A 20753-nucleotide genomic window follows, 5' to 3' on the forward strand; every position below is an offset into this window, starting at 1 on the left:
GTTGTATCCATGTGAGCGTCTTATATGCAGTGGTGGATTAACTTTCCCATAGGCCCCACGCTGTTCACCAATGGAGGCGCCATTGTCTCCACTCCCTGCTGTTTTTACCTGTGAATTAGGAGACAGAGCTTCCTAATCCATCTCCAGCATGACACCAGGCCCGGACTGATGGAGACTGGTGCAAATAGTGTCATTTCCTAATGCACAGGTACAAAATCTAAGTAAATAAAAAAAATAAATAAATGACTACTACACCCAGTGCTGCCTCATGGTCACTGTTCATACAGTTACAGGTACACAGCAGATAGTTGGGGCATTTCCATGTTCAGCGACACCAATCATGTTTCATTTCTCAGTAGGTAATGATCTTTCTATCAAAAGGTGTTTTGTTTTCTCAATATTTGGAGAATGTAGTCATCAATTGGTTGCTCTATTGTCTCTCCCCCCCCCCTCACCCCAAACTGGTCACCCTGTTACCCCCCCTTATCCCAGACTCATCACCCTGTAGCCCCCCCCTTCCCCCCTACGCGCACACACACACCCCAGACTGGTCACTCTTCACCCCCCTTCCGTCACCCTGTACCCCCCTCCATAGGTTATAATGGACTCAGCAAACCCGTCTTCACTTTGCTCCTCAGAAATGAGGACAATTTTGCCTGATAATGCACGGATAAGTCGGGGGGGGGGGGGGGGGGTAGGAAACAGCTTTTTGAATACAGAAAGAGGCTTTTTTGCTATATAAAATCTATTACAGAGTTTCTTAAAATCGCTTGTACTATTGATTTCTGCAAAAATAAAATTTGATGACAGCCGCACTTAGCATGCTGCATGGAAAACAAAAACAAGGCTTGTCCATTATAAGGGCAACAAGTAGATGTGGATGTATTGTATAGCTATACATATAGTGACTTTGATGTTTTGTTCACCATCTAGGCCGGTTATGGATGTGCCCACTACCAAGCCCCTAACAGAAGACCAGGCACGTTTTTACTTCCAGGATCTCATTAAGGGAATTGAGTATTGTGAGTCTTTGTTTTCTTGTTATCGTTCCATAAGGGCTGAGGACACATTTCAACAGATTTAAAATAATGAAAACCTAGAAATCTTCTCATTTCCATACATCAAGTTACAAGTAAAGGTCCTTTTGGATCTAAAAAATTTTCATAACTAAGATTTGTAACCTTATTTATAAAAAGAAAAAAAAACAGTCTTCCAGTACTTATCAGCTGCTGTATGTCCTGAAGGAAGTGGTGTATTCTTTCCAGTCTGACACACTGCTCTCTGCTGCCACCTTTGTCCATGTCAGGAACTGTCCAGAGCAGCAGCAAATCCCCATAGAAAACCTCTCCTGCTCTGGACAGTTCCTGACATGGACAGAGGTGGCAGCAGAGAGCACTGTGTCAGACTGGAGAGAATACACCACTTCCTGCAGGACATACAGCAGCTGATAAGTACTGGAAGACTGGAGATTTTCCAATAGAAGTAAATTACAAATCTATATTATTTTCTGACACCAGTTGATTTGAAAGAAAAAAACTTTAATGCATTTAAGAAGCCTATGTAGAATATTCAGGTCACTTGAAAGTGTTAGAATGTACTTTCTACGTTGTAGTTTTACATACTAAACGGCATTTTTATCTTACAGTACATTATCAGAAAATCATACATCGTGATGTCAAACCATCCAACCTCTTAGTGGGTGAAGATGGTCACATTAAGATCGCCGACTTTGGAGTCAGTAACCAGTTTGAGGGGACGGACGCTTTTCTGACTAACACAGTGGGGACTCCAGCGTTCATGGCTCCCGAGACCCTCTCAGAAACACGTAAAATATTTTCAGGAAAGGTAAATAAAACATCTAATACTATAATACTGTGCAGTTTGTATGGATGGAGGACCTATACATCTGTCTGTTGGTAATATGGGGCTGACCTCCATGGAGATAACTTTAGTCAAAATTTATGAACAAAAAAACCTGAAAATGGTAAAAATTGCCGTAAAAATAAATGCGGCTGATCATGAGAGGAGTAGATAAGATTTTCTTTTGCAGATGGGCTGAATGTTTAAAAAGTATTCACCTCTTGATACCATCAGTCTTAGCAAATGTGGACCCAAATGCTTCAGAAAACATATGGCATATATGATACTGGCCCTGTTAGCCAGAAGACTAAAGCTTAGGGCCCTATTATACGGGGCATTCATCTCCAATCAGGCAGATATCACCCCATGTAATAGACAATGATCAGCTGAGAAGCCCATCAAAGCTGATCCTTGTCTTTTAGTATGCTAAAAAAAATCATTCTCCGCCTACCGCACATCACTATGAGTAATAGGAGGTGCCCAGTCGGTGGCAGATATGTAGAAAATTATATAGAAAAATAATAAGGCTGTATACTTACCTGTCCACGCTTCCAGTGTCCTCCTGCCTGTACCCCGCCCCTCCGCTGCTGAAGCTTTTAAAGCCGTCTCTGAAGTTACTGCTCAGCCAATCACTGGTTGCTGCTGTGCTGTCCTGTCTTGGCCAGTGATTGGCTGAGCCGCTTGTCCCTTTAGAGACTGGTTTAGATGAAGCTTCAGAGGCTGTGGTCAGCGGGAAACAGGACGGAGAGGTAAGTAATACACCTATTATCTTCTATATACAGCAAGGGCTGCACGGACATTGTAGACTATATATATAAAACCCTGTCATATTATAGACTGTGTAAGCAATCGCCAGTCTAGCAAATCGGCACTCGCCTACCTGGCGCATTGGGTCATGTAATAGGGCCCTTAGTGTCAAAGGACAAAAGATGTTGATTCTGAAAATGTAATTTTTACATCCGTGTATTTTTACATCAGTGCTGCAGTTTCCCAGATGCCATCACATCAGCAGTGTATACTCTCCTCTTAACGCTGCTGTGATTCAGCATCGTCACCCTTCTTCTGACAGTATCACATGCGTCCTGTTCCAAATTCGATCTCTGGCATCTGTATCGCCCATCCCCACTTCTCTTGAGTGATTGAAAGCCGGAGGAGCAAGGGTGAAAGATGCAGCGAGAGCAAAATGGGATGGGTGAAGGTGAAGATGTCGGATCACAGCAGTGCTGATGGTAAGTATACGCTGCTGATGTGATGGCATTTGGAAACTGGCAGCATTGTGCTGATATGGTTCCCAGCAGCAGAGTATAGATCTACTTTGCAGCTCGCGGAGCATATACCAGCCATATAGCAGCAGTAGCTTTACAAAGGGGAAAAAAGATGGAGATGATTGACAGGCAGAGAGACCCATTAGTGGCCTTCACCCCCACACAGGCAGAGAGCTGTGACTAGTCACAGGAGGCTCCCTGTCCAGATGACCAGTTGCCGGCCTTGCAGGGTGTAATAAAGCATCTTTTCCCCTGCTGCTAGGAACCATATGAGCACAGTCATGCCGATTGGTTCCCTTTGAAAGTCTAAGCTCTGGCATTTAAAGTGTAACGAATCCGAATGTTTTCCGTGTGTCCTTGGCGGTAAAGCGGTTACCATTGAGGTGTACAGGTGGCTGAGTCACCAGATCGGCCATGGAGGTATATAAATGCTTTCAGATGTGACACATCTTCTATTACTAATCCGACCTGTGTGATATATCTGCGGAGATACGCGTGGAGGTGCGGAGTGTTCTGTAACGTTGTCATGGATACAGAATCCTGTAATATTGCAGCCTGTATGTGAGAGGTGAGCGGAGCCCATACCTGGACACTTATGTGCTTGTGTTTCTCCGCAGGCTCTGGATGTGTGGGCCATGGGAGTCACCCTGTACTGCTTTGTGTTCGGTCAGGTAGTGTATATGTTTCTGTATATATATATTTATATAATGATACATGTTATATAACAGGCCCATGACCACACACCACAAATATAGAATGAGTGCAAACCTAAATGTCAGTACATATGACCGATCCAACTAAACTGGGTGATCATCTGGTGTATGCAGGGTCTTGGTGGGATCCTACATGTTGGGTCCTGACACAGGTGTCACTCCCCTCTTCCCATTGAAAAAAATATGCACCTTATGGGCCCTGTTACACCGAGCGATTATTTGCTGTATCGGGCCGATTTAGGCAGATATCAGTCTGTGTAATAAAGACAACGATCAGCCGAGGAATCAATCATCAGTTGTCTTTCAGCAACTTCAAAAATCATCGGCGATGCATCACTAAGTCTAATAGCTGATTGTCGGCTGATGCGAGGGCAAAAAAAAATAAAATAAACATGTACTTACCTGCCCACATTCCCCCGGTGTCCTCCAGCCTCAGTGGGATTCCCCACTCACCGCAGCTCACATTTCTGGTCCTACCTCTGAAGTGACAGACTGCTCAGCGAAGTGATTGGCTGAGCAGCCTTTTATTTCAGAGAGGACCAGAAGTGCGAGCTGTGGTGAATGGGGAATCCCACGGAGGCTGGAGGACACCGGGGGAATGTGGGGAGGTAAGTACATCTTTATTATTTTACCCCTTCTAAAGCAAGGGCTGTATGGACATCACTAGAGAGATACACACACACACACACACATATATATATATACAGCCCCTGCTGCACAATAATCAAGCAGTGTAATAGGCCAATCAAGCACATCAGTGCTCACTTACCCAGGATATCGGGCTGTGTAATACGCATGTCTATGGCAGGGGTGTGAAGAAATAGCAGAGGGCCAAATGAGCATTCTACTGACCTCTCCAGCCTGTTGCCGGCTTTTGTTTGATGAAATATTTACCTCTATTTTCAGTGTCCGTTTATGGACGAGAGAATCTTAACACTACATGGTAAAATAAAGAATCAGCCTCTGGAGTTTCCAGACCAGTAAGTTCTATTTCTATTGTTATAATTTTGGTGACCTAGGTCTAACACCACTGCTGAATTTTCTTAACCCACTGGTAATAAGTGGTGTTTGTATCCACAGGCCAGAGATCTCCGAAGACCTGAAGGATCTTATTCTGAAGATGCTGGATAAAAACCCAGAGTCTAGGATTTCAGTTCCTGATATAAAGGTGCGCTGATCATAGAGCGGAGATGGGTAGAAGGGGCGTACAGTTTATGGTGAATTAGAATTTCAGGATAAGGGTTATTCCTTACGGGAGGTTGTGTAGAATTGTAATTTCTGTAAAGTATAAAAGTGCATTAACTTTGTTGTCCTGTGTGAACTTTCATTAGGGTAACAGTCCAAGGAAACGCTGAATAAATCATCCCATCCCAGTGTATACCAGGGTTCCCCACATCACATGCAACTAGTGGTAAAGATTCCCACTAATGGGCCCTGGGCTGTCCACCCATCCAGGGCCCCCGAAACCACAGTGCACAGGCGTACTGACACGGGATCTAGAGCGCTTGCGTCCCCCTATAGTAGATGGCCCCATGTGTAGTCCCCCTATAGTAAATGGCCCCCTGTATAGTCCCCCTCTTAGTAGATGGCCCTGCATTGTAGTCCCTCTTAAGTAGAGGGGCCCCCCATGTAGTCCCCCATGTTAATAGATGACCCCCTCCTGTGTAGCACCCCCTTTAGTAGATGGCTCCCTGTGTAGTCCCCCTTTAGTAGATGGCCCCCTGTGTAGTCCCCCTTTAGTAGATGGCCCCCTGTGTAGTCCCCCTATAGTAGATGGCCCCCTGTGTAGTCCCCCTTTAGTAGATGGCCCCCTCTGTATTTCCCCATGTTAGTAGATGACCCCCTCCTGTGTAGCACCCCCTTTAGTAGATGGCTCCCTGTGTAGTCCCCCTTTAGTAGATGACCCCCTCCTGTGTAGTCTGCCCTTTAGTACATGGCCCCCATGATGATGATAAAAACAAAACTCTCCTCCAATACGTTCCCCCTTTGCTGCTGCTGTCCCGGCGCGGTTTTGGCCCTCCATTTCTGTCTTCCGGCACAGTGTGTGACAGATGCTGCCTGTGCTGGGAGTCCCAGGTGGCTGTCATTGGCGCATGTACACGTGATTAGTGCGTGTGCTCAGGGACAGCCCTGCAGCTTTAATTCACTCGGGGGCCTCCTGCATATTCCTGTATATTCCGGCAGGCTCCAGAGTGATGTTCAGCCACAGGACAAGATCGGATGTGGGCGGGTTGTGGCCACCCGAACCGACAACATTATAATCAAGGCGTTTTTGTGATACCATGACCCAAGTGCAAATAGTTGAGTGTCGCTCCCGCTCTGTTATAGGAACATACTATAAGTTATTCCTTATATTCTTCCTTTTCCTTTTAGCTACATCTATGGGTGACCAAGCATGGTGCGGAGCCTCTACCTAGTGAGGATGAAAACTGCACCCTAATAGAAGTTACTGAAGAAGAGGTGGAAAACTCAGTGAAGCACATTCCCAGCTTGGCGACAGTGGTAAGTCCAACATAGCACCTGCTGCCAAAGTTTATAGAGGTCGTCACAGACATACAACGTCTCCTCTAAATTTGAACCCAGTGGCAACCATTTGGTCAGTGGATACAGCCTTCAGGGGCAATAGGTATAACCCCAGTGCAAAGCAATGGGTGTCGTCCAGTGTCTGCTGCCATTTGCCCTATTCTCCCATCTCCTCTCCTATTCTCGCCCATACTACGCTATCAGGGAAGTCTCTGCTTTGGATCCTCTGTTGTTTCTGGGGCTCTGCAAATCATGGATGCTAAATGTGTTTAAATTGACAAAAATACTCTTAAAGTTCTCAATGCTTTAAAGGGGTATTCTAATCTCAGTTATTTAACTCATAAAGTTAATTATTTTTGCAAATACATTTATTTAGCAAACTGTTTTCCTTCTCCTTATAGACTGCTCTTTCCTTCCCATTATTGAGTTGTTTTTTTTTGTTTTGTTTTTTTTAGTTCAACGATTTTATTGAGTTTTCACATAATATAACATTGGTACCGAAGAAAAATATTAGTAGCAGTATAAGTTCACGAATATACATAGCTAATAAAACAAGGCCGACAACAAAGCAGTGGTCTGGTTCGTATATATAGTTATAATGTAGACGTATAGAGATATAGTGTGTATATATACAATATAATATAGAAATATGAAAACTATATTTACATACACACCAGCCAGACCGCTGCTTTTAGAGCAGAGTGGTGGTCGATAACCTAGGCAACAAGCTGTTAACAACAGGAGAGAAAGAGCAGGGTATCAGGAGGAGGAAAGTTTGCTCAATGGTTGTATTTGCAAAAATATTTAACTTAATGGGTCTTTAGAGATTAACAATATTGGTTGAGATGGGAATACCCCTTAATTTCTTTTATTTTTTATTTTTTTTTTAATAAATAATTGTTTTCTAGATTATGGTGTTATGGGAAATTTTCTCACCTATACTGGGAAGTAGGACTTTTGTAATAACATGGCCTATTCCTCTGATTCTGAGCTCTGGTGCCTTTTCTGGGCTTTTGGTTCCATCACTTTTTATATTATTGTGGCCTTTGTTCTTCTTTTTAGATATTGGTAAAAACTATGCTGCGGAAACGTTCTTTTGGGAATCCATTCGACGGAAGCCGAAAAGAAGAAAGATCTTTGTCTTCTCCGGGTACTTTACAGACGTAAGTTTCCACCCATCTGGAGTTGTGCTATGTGATTTCTGATTTGACTCTGTTCGTTGTTAGTATTGCTTACAGCGAGCTGTAGTGCTCACCTGAGGATGGACTGGAAAACCCTTTTAATTATTGTAAATTCTTCAGAGCCCTTTAAAGGGAATTCGTCACTAGATTTATGCCGCCTTAAATGAGGGCACCATAAACTCTGGACAGAAATGCTGAACAAATGGGTTTATTACTTACATCATTCTGGTTAGCCGTTCTCCTAATATGCAGGAGAATGGAATTCTTGTCATACTTCTACCCCCGTCCTCCAGCTGCTGATTGACAGGTGACTGCCTGTACACAGCATGGATAGATAACTGCCAATCACCAACTGGTGGGTGGAGTTTTCTACTTCTTGTCAATATCCAGGAGTACTGGGCTCATGCACATAATGGATAGGACTGCTTATTGTCCATGTTATTCAGGAGGATATCTCTGGATCAGCTGCACAGAACAATGTAAGTGATCCATCATTCTGTTCAGCTTCTCTGTCACTAGTTTATGCCACCCTGAGATAGGACGCCATAAACCTACTGACTCTTTAAGCTTCCTTATATGTCCAGGTAATTTGGTTGCTAGGACCGTTATTATTGAGCATTCATATAGATTAATTGTGTCTCCACAATTAACCAAGCAATGAATATCACGTATTGGAATTGTTGGAGTTGGTTTTTTTTTTTCTATTAAAATGTACAGAATAATGGGTGTATTTTTTTTCACTTGTAGAAAACACAAGTCAGAGAATATACCCATGAAAGGTAACGAGAGCGGAAAATAATCGCCTCCTTCTTAACAGTCTACACTTAAAGAGTCACTGTCGTATTTTTTTTTGTTGCAGAAATCAATAGTCCAGGCGATTTTAAGAAACTTTGTAATTGGGTTTATTAGCCAAATATGCCATTATCTGTATTTAAAAAGCCTTTTCCCAGGTCCCCCCCTCCTTCCTCTTTTTCATCCACTCTGAAAAATCTGAAAATTGTGACTTGTTGCAGGAGACGTCCCCTGTCTGCTCTAGGGAGAGGGGAGGGGGGAGGAGGAAGGAGGGAGTTAGCCGGCAGCAGAAAGCAGATAACAGAGGATTACAGGCACGGAGCTGGGTGACAGCTGTAATCTGAGCTCAGACAGGTCACTGGTGACTGTCCAAGAAGATAACGTGAGATATTTGTAGATTAACTCTTTGTTGTCCTGTTTTGGTCTTTTGTTTAGCTCTCTCCATAGGAGAACAATGAAAACAGGGGGGAGAGCTTCAAACTGCTTTTTTATGATAAAAATGCATTTTTCTGATAATAAACCCAATTACAAAGTTTCTTAAAATCGCCTGGACTATTGATTTCTGCAAAAAAAAATTTCACGACAGTGACACTTTAAGCTAACACAGCATTGCATGACTTAAGCTACTCTGTGCTAAAACATGAGCCCTATAGTAGGACCACTACAATTCCTTTTATACCTATTTATTACAATTTCTTTAAGAAATCCACAGGGATTGAGATTACAGGCAGTTTTGCAGTATACTCGCTTTTTTTTTTCTCTATACATTTTCTATGTTTAAATCAACATTATACCTATGGCCAAACCGTGCTCCATGCTCCCTCCGTGCTGATATTTGGTCTTTTCTCTGTTCAAAAAAAGAGACCAAACACAGGAAGTCCCCGTCCTCTGTGCTCACACAAGGTTGTATATCAACTGAGGACAATTGCTCTCTCAGCTCTCTGCGCGCTCCTGTGTCCAAAATCGTGCATGCGCCGTAGTGCTGAGAAGCTCTGAGGACCTGAAGCCAAGGCTCTCAGTTGGTGCGCTCAATGTGCTTGCGCTGCTTTTCCACACTATGGTGCATGCGCAATTTCGGACACAGGACCTGACTGATCCAAGGCACAGGCGCGAACTGTGAAGCCCTTGGCAGAAACAGCGCATGCGCGGCAGAAGATGAAGTCAGAAGGGAGCCAGGCAGAATTATATATGCACAATAACAGAGAGGAGGAAGTAGCAGTGAGGCGTGCCAAAGTGCGGCACAAACGCCAAGCCACTACTCCTCTTTGACACTTGTGTTGGGCAACCATGTGACACATCTACCGCACCAATGGCAAAAAGAAGGGTAACAGACACACACCAACACTAGCCCAGCCCTGGTACTGACAGATCCCCTTAAATTATATTGTCCATCCAGTTAGTTACTTCATTGAAACTGTACACCAGTGATGGGGAATCTTTGACCCTCCAGCTGTTGCAAAACTACAATTCCTATCATGCCTGGACAGGCTGGTAGTTTTGAAACAGCTGGAGGGCCGAAGGTTCCCCATCCCTGCTCTACAAGCAGAACTCTCTATCCACCGCACCCCGCCTTGGTCAGGCATGCCGCCACTTCTTCCGCTCTCTTGCCATCTTTTGCTCTGCTTTCTTGCATTGTCCTTTATCTTATAATAAACTTTCTATGTGATATGTATGTAACAATTTTCCTTTTACTGTGCTTAATTCCCAGGATTAAAATCGGTGAAGAAATACTGAGAGAGAGCGACCTGCAGGAATTAGGAGAGGACGAAGTTCTATCTTGAAGGGGGTCTGCCATGATGGGACGTGGCTTGGGCTCATCCGTGATCGGGCGTGTGTATGTGAACACACCATGTGTAAACCGAACCATGCATGCTACTTATGCACCTTATGTTGCTGCATGCGCTAAAGACCTTAATGTCCTGGTTGTTAAACGTTATCAGTTCCTTTACTATGGGCTCATCCTTCCAGAGGACTCACGGAGACTGATCCAGAGAAGGTGCTTGTATTGTATACTGCAAAAAAAAAAAAAAAAAATGAAGTGGCTTGTAGCATATGTCTTACTGATGCCAAATATTACAAACTGTGCACATATATATATGAGGCTGTCGGGACACTACACGTCACAGTCCATGGTCTTACCGTACAGTCATGTACCGTATGGACACTCCGGTAGGGGAAGCGTGAAAGAGACTCTCTTGAGAATACACTCTTGTTTTGTTCTCAAGGCCTTTATACTGCTGGAGGTGTATATAGTATATATACAGAGAGTATAGCAGACACATGAACATTTGCCAAAGTGGCTCTGATTTGCTATTATATGGAGGTTGACAACATTTTCGTGTATTCAGAATAAGCATTGCTGTTCTTTATAGACTGAGATTTTGGTGCCATTTATTTTTTTTCTGGAAAAGTAGCCAACAGCAGCGTGATGGTACAGTGGATAGATGTAGCGCCAGGTCACGTCATCACACAAACAACAACTTCCATTTTTGTAGTCCCGATGGATTCTGCAAAGTTTACATGTGTATTTGGGAATATCCTAACACTCTGTTGTACGAGGGCCGGGACAGTAGTGGGCTACGTGTATTGTATATATTAAAACAGCACTCGTCACATGCAGAATATTTCTTATTTTTGATTGATTTGTGAAAAGACGACTATTAAGAGCGTTAGATAGACGCCAATTTATTGCGGAATATAAAATGTGAACTTTTTTTTTTTTTTTACTATTTTGTTCCTGTGCGTAGTACATCATTGAAGGTCCACACCCTGAGCTTGTAGATCCAGTGGCCCAATAAACCCAAATTCAACCTTCTACCAATCACTGTTCGGTCTCGTTCATATGTGGCTGGTCAGTCTACCGATGGCCAGAATAAATAGGACACCTGGTCATGGACTCTGGAACCTACCAGGTTTACGCCAATGGATTATTGTTTGTAATATAAGGAGAAGCTGTGGCCCGTCCTGACCGGTTTGTTGCAGCATATATGTTTTATTCTCCTTGAAATAACAATTTGCGATCTTTTTATTTTTTAGCTCTGTGTTGTGCCGTTACTCTTACTATAAATGGATGACTAAATGACCAGATTTGTGTTACTGGTTGGGAGCATCTCCCATGATTGGATATTATAGAGGAAGAAAAATAGGCAAAGACATGGCGCCTTGTGTGATATGGTAGGAACAGGCGCAAAGATATGGTTAAAGCAAATCTGTAACAGATGACACCACCCACCCCTAAACTGCCAGTATGGTTTTCTAGAATTCATCACGGCATGTCCAGTACCGGGATCGGCCTTTCCCCGGGGGCCAGTATTCTGGCAAAAAAGTTTTATTCCGGCAGCGCAGCGAGTTGTCAATGAAATGGGACCTAGAGCATCTGTGCCTTAGGCCTACAGCCTTCATGCAGCCCAGGGGTGTGCCAAAAAAGAAGCGAGAAGAGAGGCTGCAGGGCATTGATGCTCTATGTCCCACCTTATTGACTCCCTGTCACTGGAATAAAACTTGTTTTCAGACAGAATACTGGCCCCAGGGGAAAGGCCGACCCCGGGAGCGGACATGCCCTGATGAAGTCTAGAAAATGGTACCAGCGGTTTGGGGGTGGGTGGCATCCGGTACAGATTCACTTTAAGCTCAGCTTGTAGTCACTTGAGCTTTGCGCATATCATTCCAAAGGCTGAGATGATTTCCGGGGATCTGTGCAATGGACCCGGAGATATGCCAAGGCTCACTATAGTATGATAATAGGGGGCTCCCAAATTGGGGCTGATGGGTAAATAACAGAATTATGAAATAAAGAAAAAGTGGTCAGCGCTATCCAAGCATAATCCAGGAGACTGCAGAAGTACAATCCAATGGAGGTTTACTCAACATGGCGCATATATAACGCGTTTCGGGAGATGCAACTCACCCCATCAGATAAAGTGCCCAACTGGATATTGTCAGACAATACAGCGATACGGTCCCTGACTGGTAACGGCCACTTTGCTATTTATTCACAATTCCTAATAAGAACGCAGAGTTGTAAGAAGATGCTCTAGAATTGTTATTCAGGGTGTGTCACCCACCACAAATTCCACAGCTCGCCCCCGCTCACGGCCGTGTAAATCTCTGCCTGGGCCATAGACTCTATTCTTTGGGAAGACGGCAGAATCTGCCTGTGCATAGAATAGACAGGTTAAGGGGCCTATTCCACGGAACGATAATCGTCCCGACTCGGCTGATTATTGCTCCGTGAAATAGAGACAACGATCAGCCGATGATCATGTTGTCGGCTGATCGTTTATTTAGGTGAAAACCTAAAATGGTCTGGCACGGACCGCGCATTGCTATGTGGAAAAGCGGCGCGGCGGGCGACTGACAATTTCACAAACAGCATACTTTACCTAACCATGCTGCAGGGCTTCTCCTTCGGAGCGGCCTGTCTGAGCTGACAGACCACTCAGGCAATCACTGGCCAGGACCGCCGTGGCCAGTGATTGGCTGAGCGGTCTGTCAACTCAGACAGGCTGCTCCGAAGCTGCTGCTGCGCGCGGGACCAGGAGGAAGGAGCACAGGAGAAGCCCTGCAGCATGGTTAGGTAGTATATGGTGTTTAAACAAGGGCTGCAAGGACATCGGTAACTATGTCCCTGCAGCCCTCGCTGAACGATTATCGGGCCGTGTAATAGGCCCAGTAAACGAGTGCTGATCTAGCAGATCGGCGCTCGTTTACATTATTGATCGGGCCCCCATCGGCCCATTGAATAGGACCCGAATTCTTCGGGCGGATGGCGGAATCTGCCTGACCATAGAATAAAGTCTATGGCCCAGGCGGAGATGCGGGGGCAAGCGTCAGAATATCTGCTAATAAGAGCAGGTCAGAAAGGCCACAGCACCTCTTTTTGCAAAAATACAGATGAAAAAACTGATGCATTTGTGTGCATCCGTTTTTCCATTGGCTTCCATTATAAAAAAAAAGGGATCAAAATGCATCGTTTTTTTTAATGTACACAAAAACGTGGTACCCTATTACAAATACTGACCGACATGTGTAATAAGCACAGGAACCCTGCAAGCTTTGTTGTCGGCCTATAGTAGGGATGGGGAACCTTTGCCAAAGTTCCCTATCCCTGCTATAGGCCGCAATCCCCATCCCACGCTATAGGCCGCAATCCCTGGCCTATAAAATTGCAGGTATCCAAATCATATTGGATTCTCAGTGGACAAGCTGTATCACTTACCCAATCTCTCTAAACCTTGGATACAACTACAAAAGCCACAATGTACAATGTAAAGGAAACTTCCTGAGTTCCTCATTGGCTGTGGTGATTCTCCACCATCAGGCTGTACTGTAAGTCTTCCCTTCTGGCGGGGTCCTCAGTCCATCGCTCCAGGGGTTTTTCTAGCATCTCAGGACACGTTACTTTTGGATCTGTGACCTCCGATAACTGTGCCGGGTCCGTCCTGCCGCACTAGGGCTCTAGGGGTAACATGTAAGTAATAAGTACGTCCTACAAAGGGGGAAAAGACTGTTGAAAGAAAAGGCTTTTATAAACTCTAGTTTAATAGATTTTATACTTAAAGTTTTTCCCAGAAGCGATATAAAGCTATTTTATTATCCCACAATGCAGTGCTTCATAGACTACTAGATGTCATAGATGCCACACCTAGAGTATCAATAATCACCAATAATAATCATCATCATTATGTGTAAAATAATATACCGCCAGTCCGATCATTCACCCTTATTGTGGGGGATCTTGGTTATGTTGGTCATTTTTTTTCCATTCTTGCTACATGTCTGTCGTTCAAAAGGCTTCACCAATGCCGAATGTTATTTACATTCATTTAAAGTGCTTAAAGGGGTAGCTCAGCAATTTTTTTCTTTTCAAATCAACTGGTGCCCGGAAGTGCCAGAGATTTGTAGTTTACTTCTATTAAAAAAAAAAAAAAAACTCAAGTCTTCCAGTACTTATCAGCTGCTGTATGTTTTGCAGGAAGTGGTGTATTCTTTCTGCTCTCTGCTGCCACCTCTGTCCATGTCAGGAACTGTCCAGAGCAGGAGAGGTTTTCTATGGGGATTTGCTGCTGCTCTGGACAGTTCCTGACATGGACAGAGGTGGCAGCAGAGAGCACTGTGTCAGACTGGAATGAATACACCACTTTGTGCAGGACATACAGCACATGATAAGTACCGGAAGACTTGAGATTTTTTAATATAAGTAAATTACAAATTTCTGGCACCAGTTGATTTGAAAGAAAAACATTTTTTTTGTGAACAACCCCTTTAAATCCTCAGACTCGAACCCGAACCCGGTTCGCTCATCTCTAATGGAGAACCTTCGGCCCTCCAGCTGTTGCAAAACTACAATTCCCATCATGCCTGGACAGCTTTAGCTGTCCAGGCATGATGGGAATTGTAGTTTTGCAACAGCTGGAGGGCCGAAGGTTCCCCATCCCTGGTTTAACATATCATGAGCATCATTGGTGCCTCCTATATTACAGCATATATCACAGACATGGCACCACTTGCAGGCAATAAAGGGGCCGTGAAGGGTTAAAAAAACAAATGTGATTTTCTTCCAAAACTGCCCCATACAGCAGGGCTAGATATATAATTTCTTTTCCCATGATCATTAGACTTGTTGTCATGCGCAGTCATTTTCCTATTAGTTCTTTCTATCAGTATGTGAATGTATGATCAATAATCACAGGGGGGGAGTAATATACTGAACATTGAACATGTGCAGAACGTGACAGATCTTCTGAACGTTATCTCGATAGAGGGGGGAGGGGTCTGTTACTGTCTTCCCAATTACTCCATACATCATACGCGATTGCCCGGTACCCTGAGTAGGCTCCGATCCTACCAGAACAGCTCCACAGTATATTGCTACAAAGCAATATAACACCGGGTGTGGAATACAGAGAAAAACAGTAATATAATAATATGTTAGAGTGGGGACATACTGTGTGTAAAAAACAAAAAAACTTACAAATAATATCTAAGGAGAATATTTACTATTGAGTCTAAAAAGTGCAATTTTTCTACAGAGTATTTGTTTTTTACCCTTTCGAATGGGACTAATTTAACAAATATTCATACATTTGTAAATAAAAAAAACAATCGGAGAATAACGGCAAAAAGTAACTGACTAAACGTAGGCCTGTTTTTGCCATTTTTATTTTTTTTATTGCGCAAATGATAAATTGGGTTCAAATTCCAGATTATGTGAATTTTTGGGCAATGACTCAAAATAGAATAAAATGTATTTAGGAATACATTCTATACGCTGGTCAGGGTTGCACTGGTGTTTATTAAGTGAGCATTGATTGATGGATTAGTGCATGGATAGATCTATTGTGTTATATCACATTATTCTTGAAGATATACATAGTGGGCATTTACCCCTCTTTTTCAGCACGATCTGCATCTGGCCCCCACTGAGAACTCCATTGCGTGTGGGGATCAGCCCTGGTCCTATATTGACTTCCAGTGGAGGGTGAGTTGCGCCAGAGTGGCTGTGAAATTACATATGGTCACACGTGTGTGTTTTTCTAGCTTTTTTTCTCCTCTGGTACGTTTGGACTTTGGTAGGCTCAGTTCAGCACTTTAGACATATGATTTACACCCTGTACCCACATAGACTAAAACTTTGTCTGATCAATAAGGCTGGGATCACACTGCGTTCTTGCAGTCCATTTTTTCATCTTTTGTATGCAAAAAACGTATGTATTTGTTTTCATCTGTTTTTCCATTGACTTCCATTATAAAAAAAAAAAAACAGATCAAAACGCATCCATTTTTTTTAAAGCTATACAAAAACGGTGCCGACTTTTTTTTCTGTGTTAGCAACAAAAAAATAGGATTTTTTTTTCCATAATTGAAAACGGATGCACACATACAATCGGTTTTCAATCCGTTTTTAATCCGTTTTTTTTGTGTGCATAAAACGGCTAAAAATAAAATGGACTGCAATATCGCAGTGTGAACTCAGCCTTACATGGCCAATTCTTGGAGACGTTCCTGGTACTCTAATGTTTCCATATTGTAAATTGCTAATTTGATTGAACACGTATAGACGGTGTTTGCATGCTTCTAAGTATATGCCTATGTAGTTGTACATATAAGCAGCTTTCCTTGTAGTTTACAGCACAGCTTCGGTCCAGACATGTTATGGCTTCTTTTTCTCAAATATATAATAAACCCCTTTTTTTTTACTTTTTATTTTTATAATAGACTTCTAATACTGGTGCAAAACCCATGCCATACCCTATTCCTTTACATTATACTCCTATCCTACACTAAACCACAAGTAGACTTGGAGCGGATGCTAGACCGTTCTATATGGGCTGTATACTGCTGGCTTTAGGTTTTATATTATACCAAGCTCATGTAAACGTTTCCAGTATACGGACACTGCACAAGTCGGCAGCAGACGCCAAGTCCTACCAAGTCATTTCTAGATTTTGTGCTTTTTTTAGATGAACACAACAGATGTACTTTTGTACTGGAGGATTTCTCTTTTCATCTTGGGTATATATTAATATTTACAAAAACACTTGACGTATCGTGACGTTTGTTTGGCCAAAAAGCCAAAGATTTTACTTACAGCTTTCAGGAACCTTTTCCTGGCGTCTATTTAACAAAGAGGAAACCTTGATAAGGGATTTTTGTGTTTTTAGCCGTGGTGTAGTCGTCTAGTTTGCGGACTCTGAGTATAGATACGTAAGTCTGTTCTTGCATGGTGAACTATCTGCAGATATGTATGTAGGGTCGGACGCCCACAAATAGCTGCTAAATATTCTCTTTACTTACATGTTTTCTATATGCTTTTGTAAGGGTCGCACCAATGTTTTATTGGGGGAAAATAAACGATTACGATTTTGCACCACGTGTTACGAAGCTTCCGTGATGTGAGACGTCCTGCCGTTTGGTTAAAGTTGTATATTTGATAAACAAATTAATAAATATTTGACTGTAGCTTTTTTTATTGGATTTTCTTTTGCATTATGCTTCTCTTTTACTATGCATTTCATTTTACCAGGTTGTATGTTTAAATACTGTGTATTTATCACCATTAAACTTAGTGATCTCTCTCTTTGTCATACGTGTATTTATGAAGAATATTGTGTGTACACTTGGTTATGGTTACAAATTTAGTGACAAACTGGAATATAAGTGATATCTTGCAGTAAAAGTGTCCATGATTTTAGGCAGCAAAAGTCCCCCTGGTCCATCTATTCTGCCCTCTTAGTATTTGCCTTATCATCTTAGGACAGTATATACCAGGCAGGTTTACATTCAGTTATTGGCTGGAGGGCCGCAGTTTAGAGACCCATGTTGTAGATTTACCAACCATATCTGCTGGAAGTTTGCTCCAAGAATCTACTACTAAGTTTACAGGGGGATAGTTTGTACATATATTTCATTGCAGGTTGTGTTTTGTTCTTTTGTATACACACGCACTTGTAGTTGTAAATTTGACTAGTATACATGAACTTTGCATTCTAATTTGAATGCAACTTGGAGCCCCACAGAAGTTTACATGTAAAATGTGGCAACAAATTTGAGATTTCAGTTTTGTTTTTTTTTCCTTTTGCAAAAATTGCTGTTTATCATAAAGGTAGTCATTACAAAGATAGTTTGTTTTACATACAGGAGTGGGTTAAAGGACATTATTAGGACAAATTCCTAATATACTTTAATTATGGGAAATGCACATATACTGCTATGTCCCTTAATTTAGTAGATCATGGAGACTTCAAATTCTCTCAAATCCCATGACGTCACGAATCAGGTGTAATTCCAATGTAGTGTCCAGCAGGGGGCGCAGTATATGCAAAAGCCTATGTACTGTTTTGAAGTACATGGAGTATGTAATGTAATGTGAAAACTACACTTTATTGGTAGACCATGGGTATGGGATAACGGACTGTGTGTGGAATAACTTGGGGAGCAAGGACACTTGCTCCCCAAATGGAAGGCACCGAGCAGGGAGGGAGAGAGGAGCCGGTACATCTAACTACCTCCTCCCTCCCTGCTCAGTGCTGTGGGACAGATAGATACTACTCCTCCTCCCCCCATCATCTGCTCATAGTATGAGCAGATGATTAGAGGAGTAGTACTAGGGAGATTCCCAGCACCAACACCCCCCCCCCCTGGCTGACATCGCCCCCATCTGCCGCCGCACACTAACCTCCCGGACGCCCCAGCCTCCCCCAGTGCCACACAGCCGCTGATAACCTCCGGGTCCCCCAGCCGCCGGTGCCTTAAACACCTCAGTTCAGCTGAATGTTCTCTCTCCTTCCTCCCCATAGACATGAAGGTTTGGCACGGCTGTTCATATGTTCTTTATAAGGAGAACAAAGGGGTTGAGCAGTGAAAAATCCATCATGCCCCATCACTATCTGCACGAGTAATCTGTAGATGGACTCAGGTCTCTATACACTTTATACTCACGGTTGAGGCCGCTTGTGGATGACTTGTATAAAGTGTGTCTTAAAGGGGTTATCCAACATTAGAAAAACATGACCACTTTCTTCCAAATACAGCACCACTCTTGTCTCCAGTTTGGGAGTAGGTTTTGCAGCTTCGCTCCATGGAAGGGAATGGAGCTTAAAGGTGTTATCTAGCGCTCCAAACACATGGCCACTTTCAACCCCCTCTCTTGTCTCCAGATTGGGTGGGGTTTCAAACTCAGTTCCGTTAGAGACGAGAGAGGGAAAAGTGGCCATGTTTTTGTAGCACTGGATAACCCCTTTAACTACAGACCACACCTGACCAGGACACAGGAGCGGTGCTGTCTCTGGATAACTCCTATCATTGCTGGCATGGCAGGATAATCCTACAGGTGTGCTACCACGTTTTTAAGCAAATTATCGATGGAACTCTCAGAAGCGCCATAGACTGCAATGTAATACACTTACTGCACGTGCAGGAGTTTTTCAACATATCCTGCCATGCCAGCAAAATGATAGGTGATAGGTGTGCGCTTTAGGGGGGAGATTTCTCAAACATGGTGTAAAGTGAAACTAGCTCAGTTGCCCCTAGCAACCAATCAGATTCTACCTTTCATTTTCCAAAGAGTCTGTGAGGAATGAAAGGTGGAATCTGATTGGTTGCTAGGGGCGACTGAGCCAGTTTCACTTTACACCATGTTTGAGAAATCCCCCCCTAGGTACTTGAATCAGTCATATATTGTCAGATAGCATTTAGAGTGTACCCGTTGCTAGGCAAAACTTTAAACATGTCTCAAGTTTTGATTGGCCCCGGTATTAGTGTTCAGACCCGTACCAATCGGGAGAACGACTGGAGAGAGGACTGCACTGCATGCAGCGCCCCACTTTGTGCCAGACTAAGCCTGACTCATCACGACAGAGCCGGGAGAGCAGCGCACTTAAGGCCCTATTCCACAGAACGATTATCGTCCGTATTCGGCCGCTACGGCCGATAATCGTCCCGTGGAATAGAGTGCAACGATCAGCCGACATTGTTCATGTCGGCTGATCGTTGCAGTCGCTTGTTTTTCAACATGTTGAAAAACAAGCGACTGATATAGCAGCGATCTGCTGTCGTCGCTCCGTTGAATAGGAGCATCGGCAGCAGACGCTGCTATATCCTATGGGCTGCCCGGACGATCAGCGATCACCTGGGCAGCCCCCCCCACAAGTCCCCACCGCCCCCTCCTGCACTCACCCGCTCGCTGTAGCCGCGTTGAATAGCGGTGGCAGCAAGCGGGGAACGAGGAGCAAACGAGCGCTGAGAGCGCTCGTTTGCTCCTCTGACGACCCGTGTAATAGGCCCTTTAGTCCGGTCTTCTCTCTGCTCGTTCTCCCAATCGGTACAGGTGTGAACTCAGAATTTTTTCCTTTCAAATCAGCTGGTGTCACAACTAAATTACAGATCTATATAATTTTCTATTTAAAAAGAATCTCCAGTCTTCCAGTACTTATCAGCTGCTGTATGTCCTGCAGGAGGTGGTGTATTCTCTCCAGTCTGACACAGTGCTCTCTGCTGCCATCTCTGTCCATGTCAGGAACTGTCCAGAGCAGCTGCAAATCCCCATAGAAAACCTTTACTGCTCTGGACAGTTCCTGACATGGACAGAGGTGGCAGCAGAGAGCACTGTGTCAGGCTGAAGAGAATACACCACTTTGTGCAGGACATATAGCAGCTGATAAGTATTGGAAGACTTGAGATTTTTAAATAGAAGTAAATTACAAATCTATATAAGTTTCTAAAACAAGTTGATTTGAAAGTTAGATGAGACAATAGATGAGACTTAGGGCTAATGCACACGTCTGCAGAATTCCGTCTGTGCACGAACGCTGTCCTGCGGACTGGACCTCGGGGCTCCCAGCATCATAATTAGAGAGCTCCTAAACCATAAGCCACATGAGCTGTGTCAGTACACTAGTGCAAACTTTTAGACAGTATCT

The 20753-nt window shown here is 43.5% G+C and overlaps 1 protein-coding gene across 6 annotated transcripts in view; it reads left to right on the forward strand.

The window, feature by feature from the left end:
* CAMKK2 (calcium/calmodulin dependent protein kinase kinase 2) overlaps positions 1–14418 on the forward strand; it is a 62828-nt gene extending 48410 nt beyond the window's left edge. For 3 of the 6 annotated variants that reach the window (XM_069960904.1, XM_069960903.1, XM_069960905.1), the window contains exons 9-16: positions 934–1022; positions 1646–1845; positions 3743–3796; positions 4745–4818; positions 4901–5006; positions 6212–6340; positions 7424–7524; positions 10043–14418. In XM_069960904.1, the coding sequence (XP_069817005.1) occupies positions 934–1022; positions 1646–1845; positions 3743–3796; positions 4745–4818; positions 4901–5006; positions 6212–6340; positions 7424–7524; positions 10043–10115 (826 nt within the window). In that variant the 3' untranslated portion in view covers positions 10116–14418. Of the gene's footprint in view, positions 1–933; positions 1023–1645; positions 1846–3742; positions 3797–4744; positions 4819–4900; positions 5007–6211; positions 6341–7423; positions 7525–8289; positions 8322–10042 lie in introns of all 6 variants that reach the window. The other 3 variants (XM_069960908.1, XM_069960902.1, XM_069960909.1) reach the window with 3 other exon arrangements.
* Positions 14419–20753: the final 6335 nt, after the last annotated feature.

This window comes from Dendropsophus ebraccatus, chromosome 3 (genome assembly GCF_027789765.1).
Source record: "Dendropsophus ebraccatus isolate aDenEbr1 chromosome 3, aDenEbr1.pat, whole genome shotgun sequence".
NCBI classification, from domain to species: domain Eukaryota; kingdom Metazoa; phylum Chordata; class Amphibia; order Anura; family Hylidae; genus Dendropsophus; species Dendropsophus ebraccatus.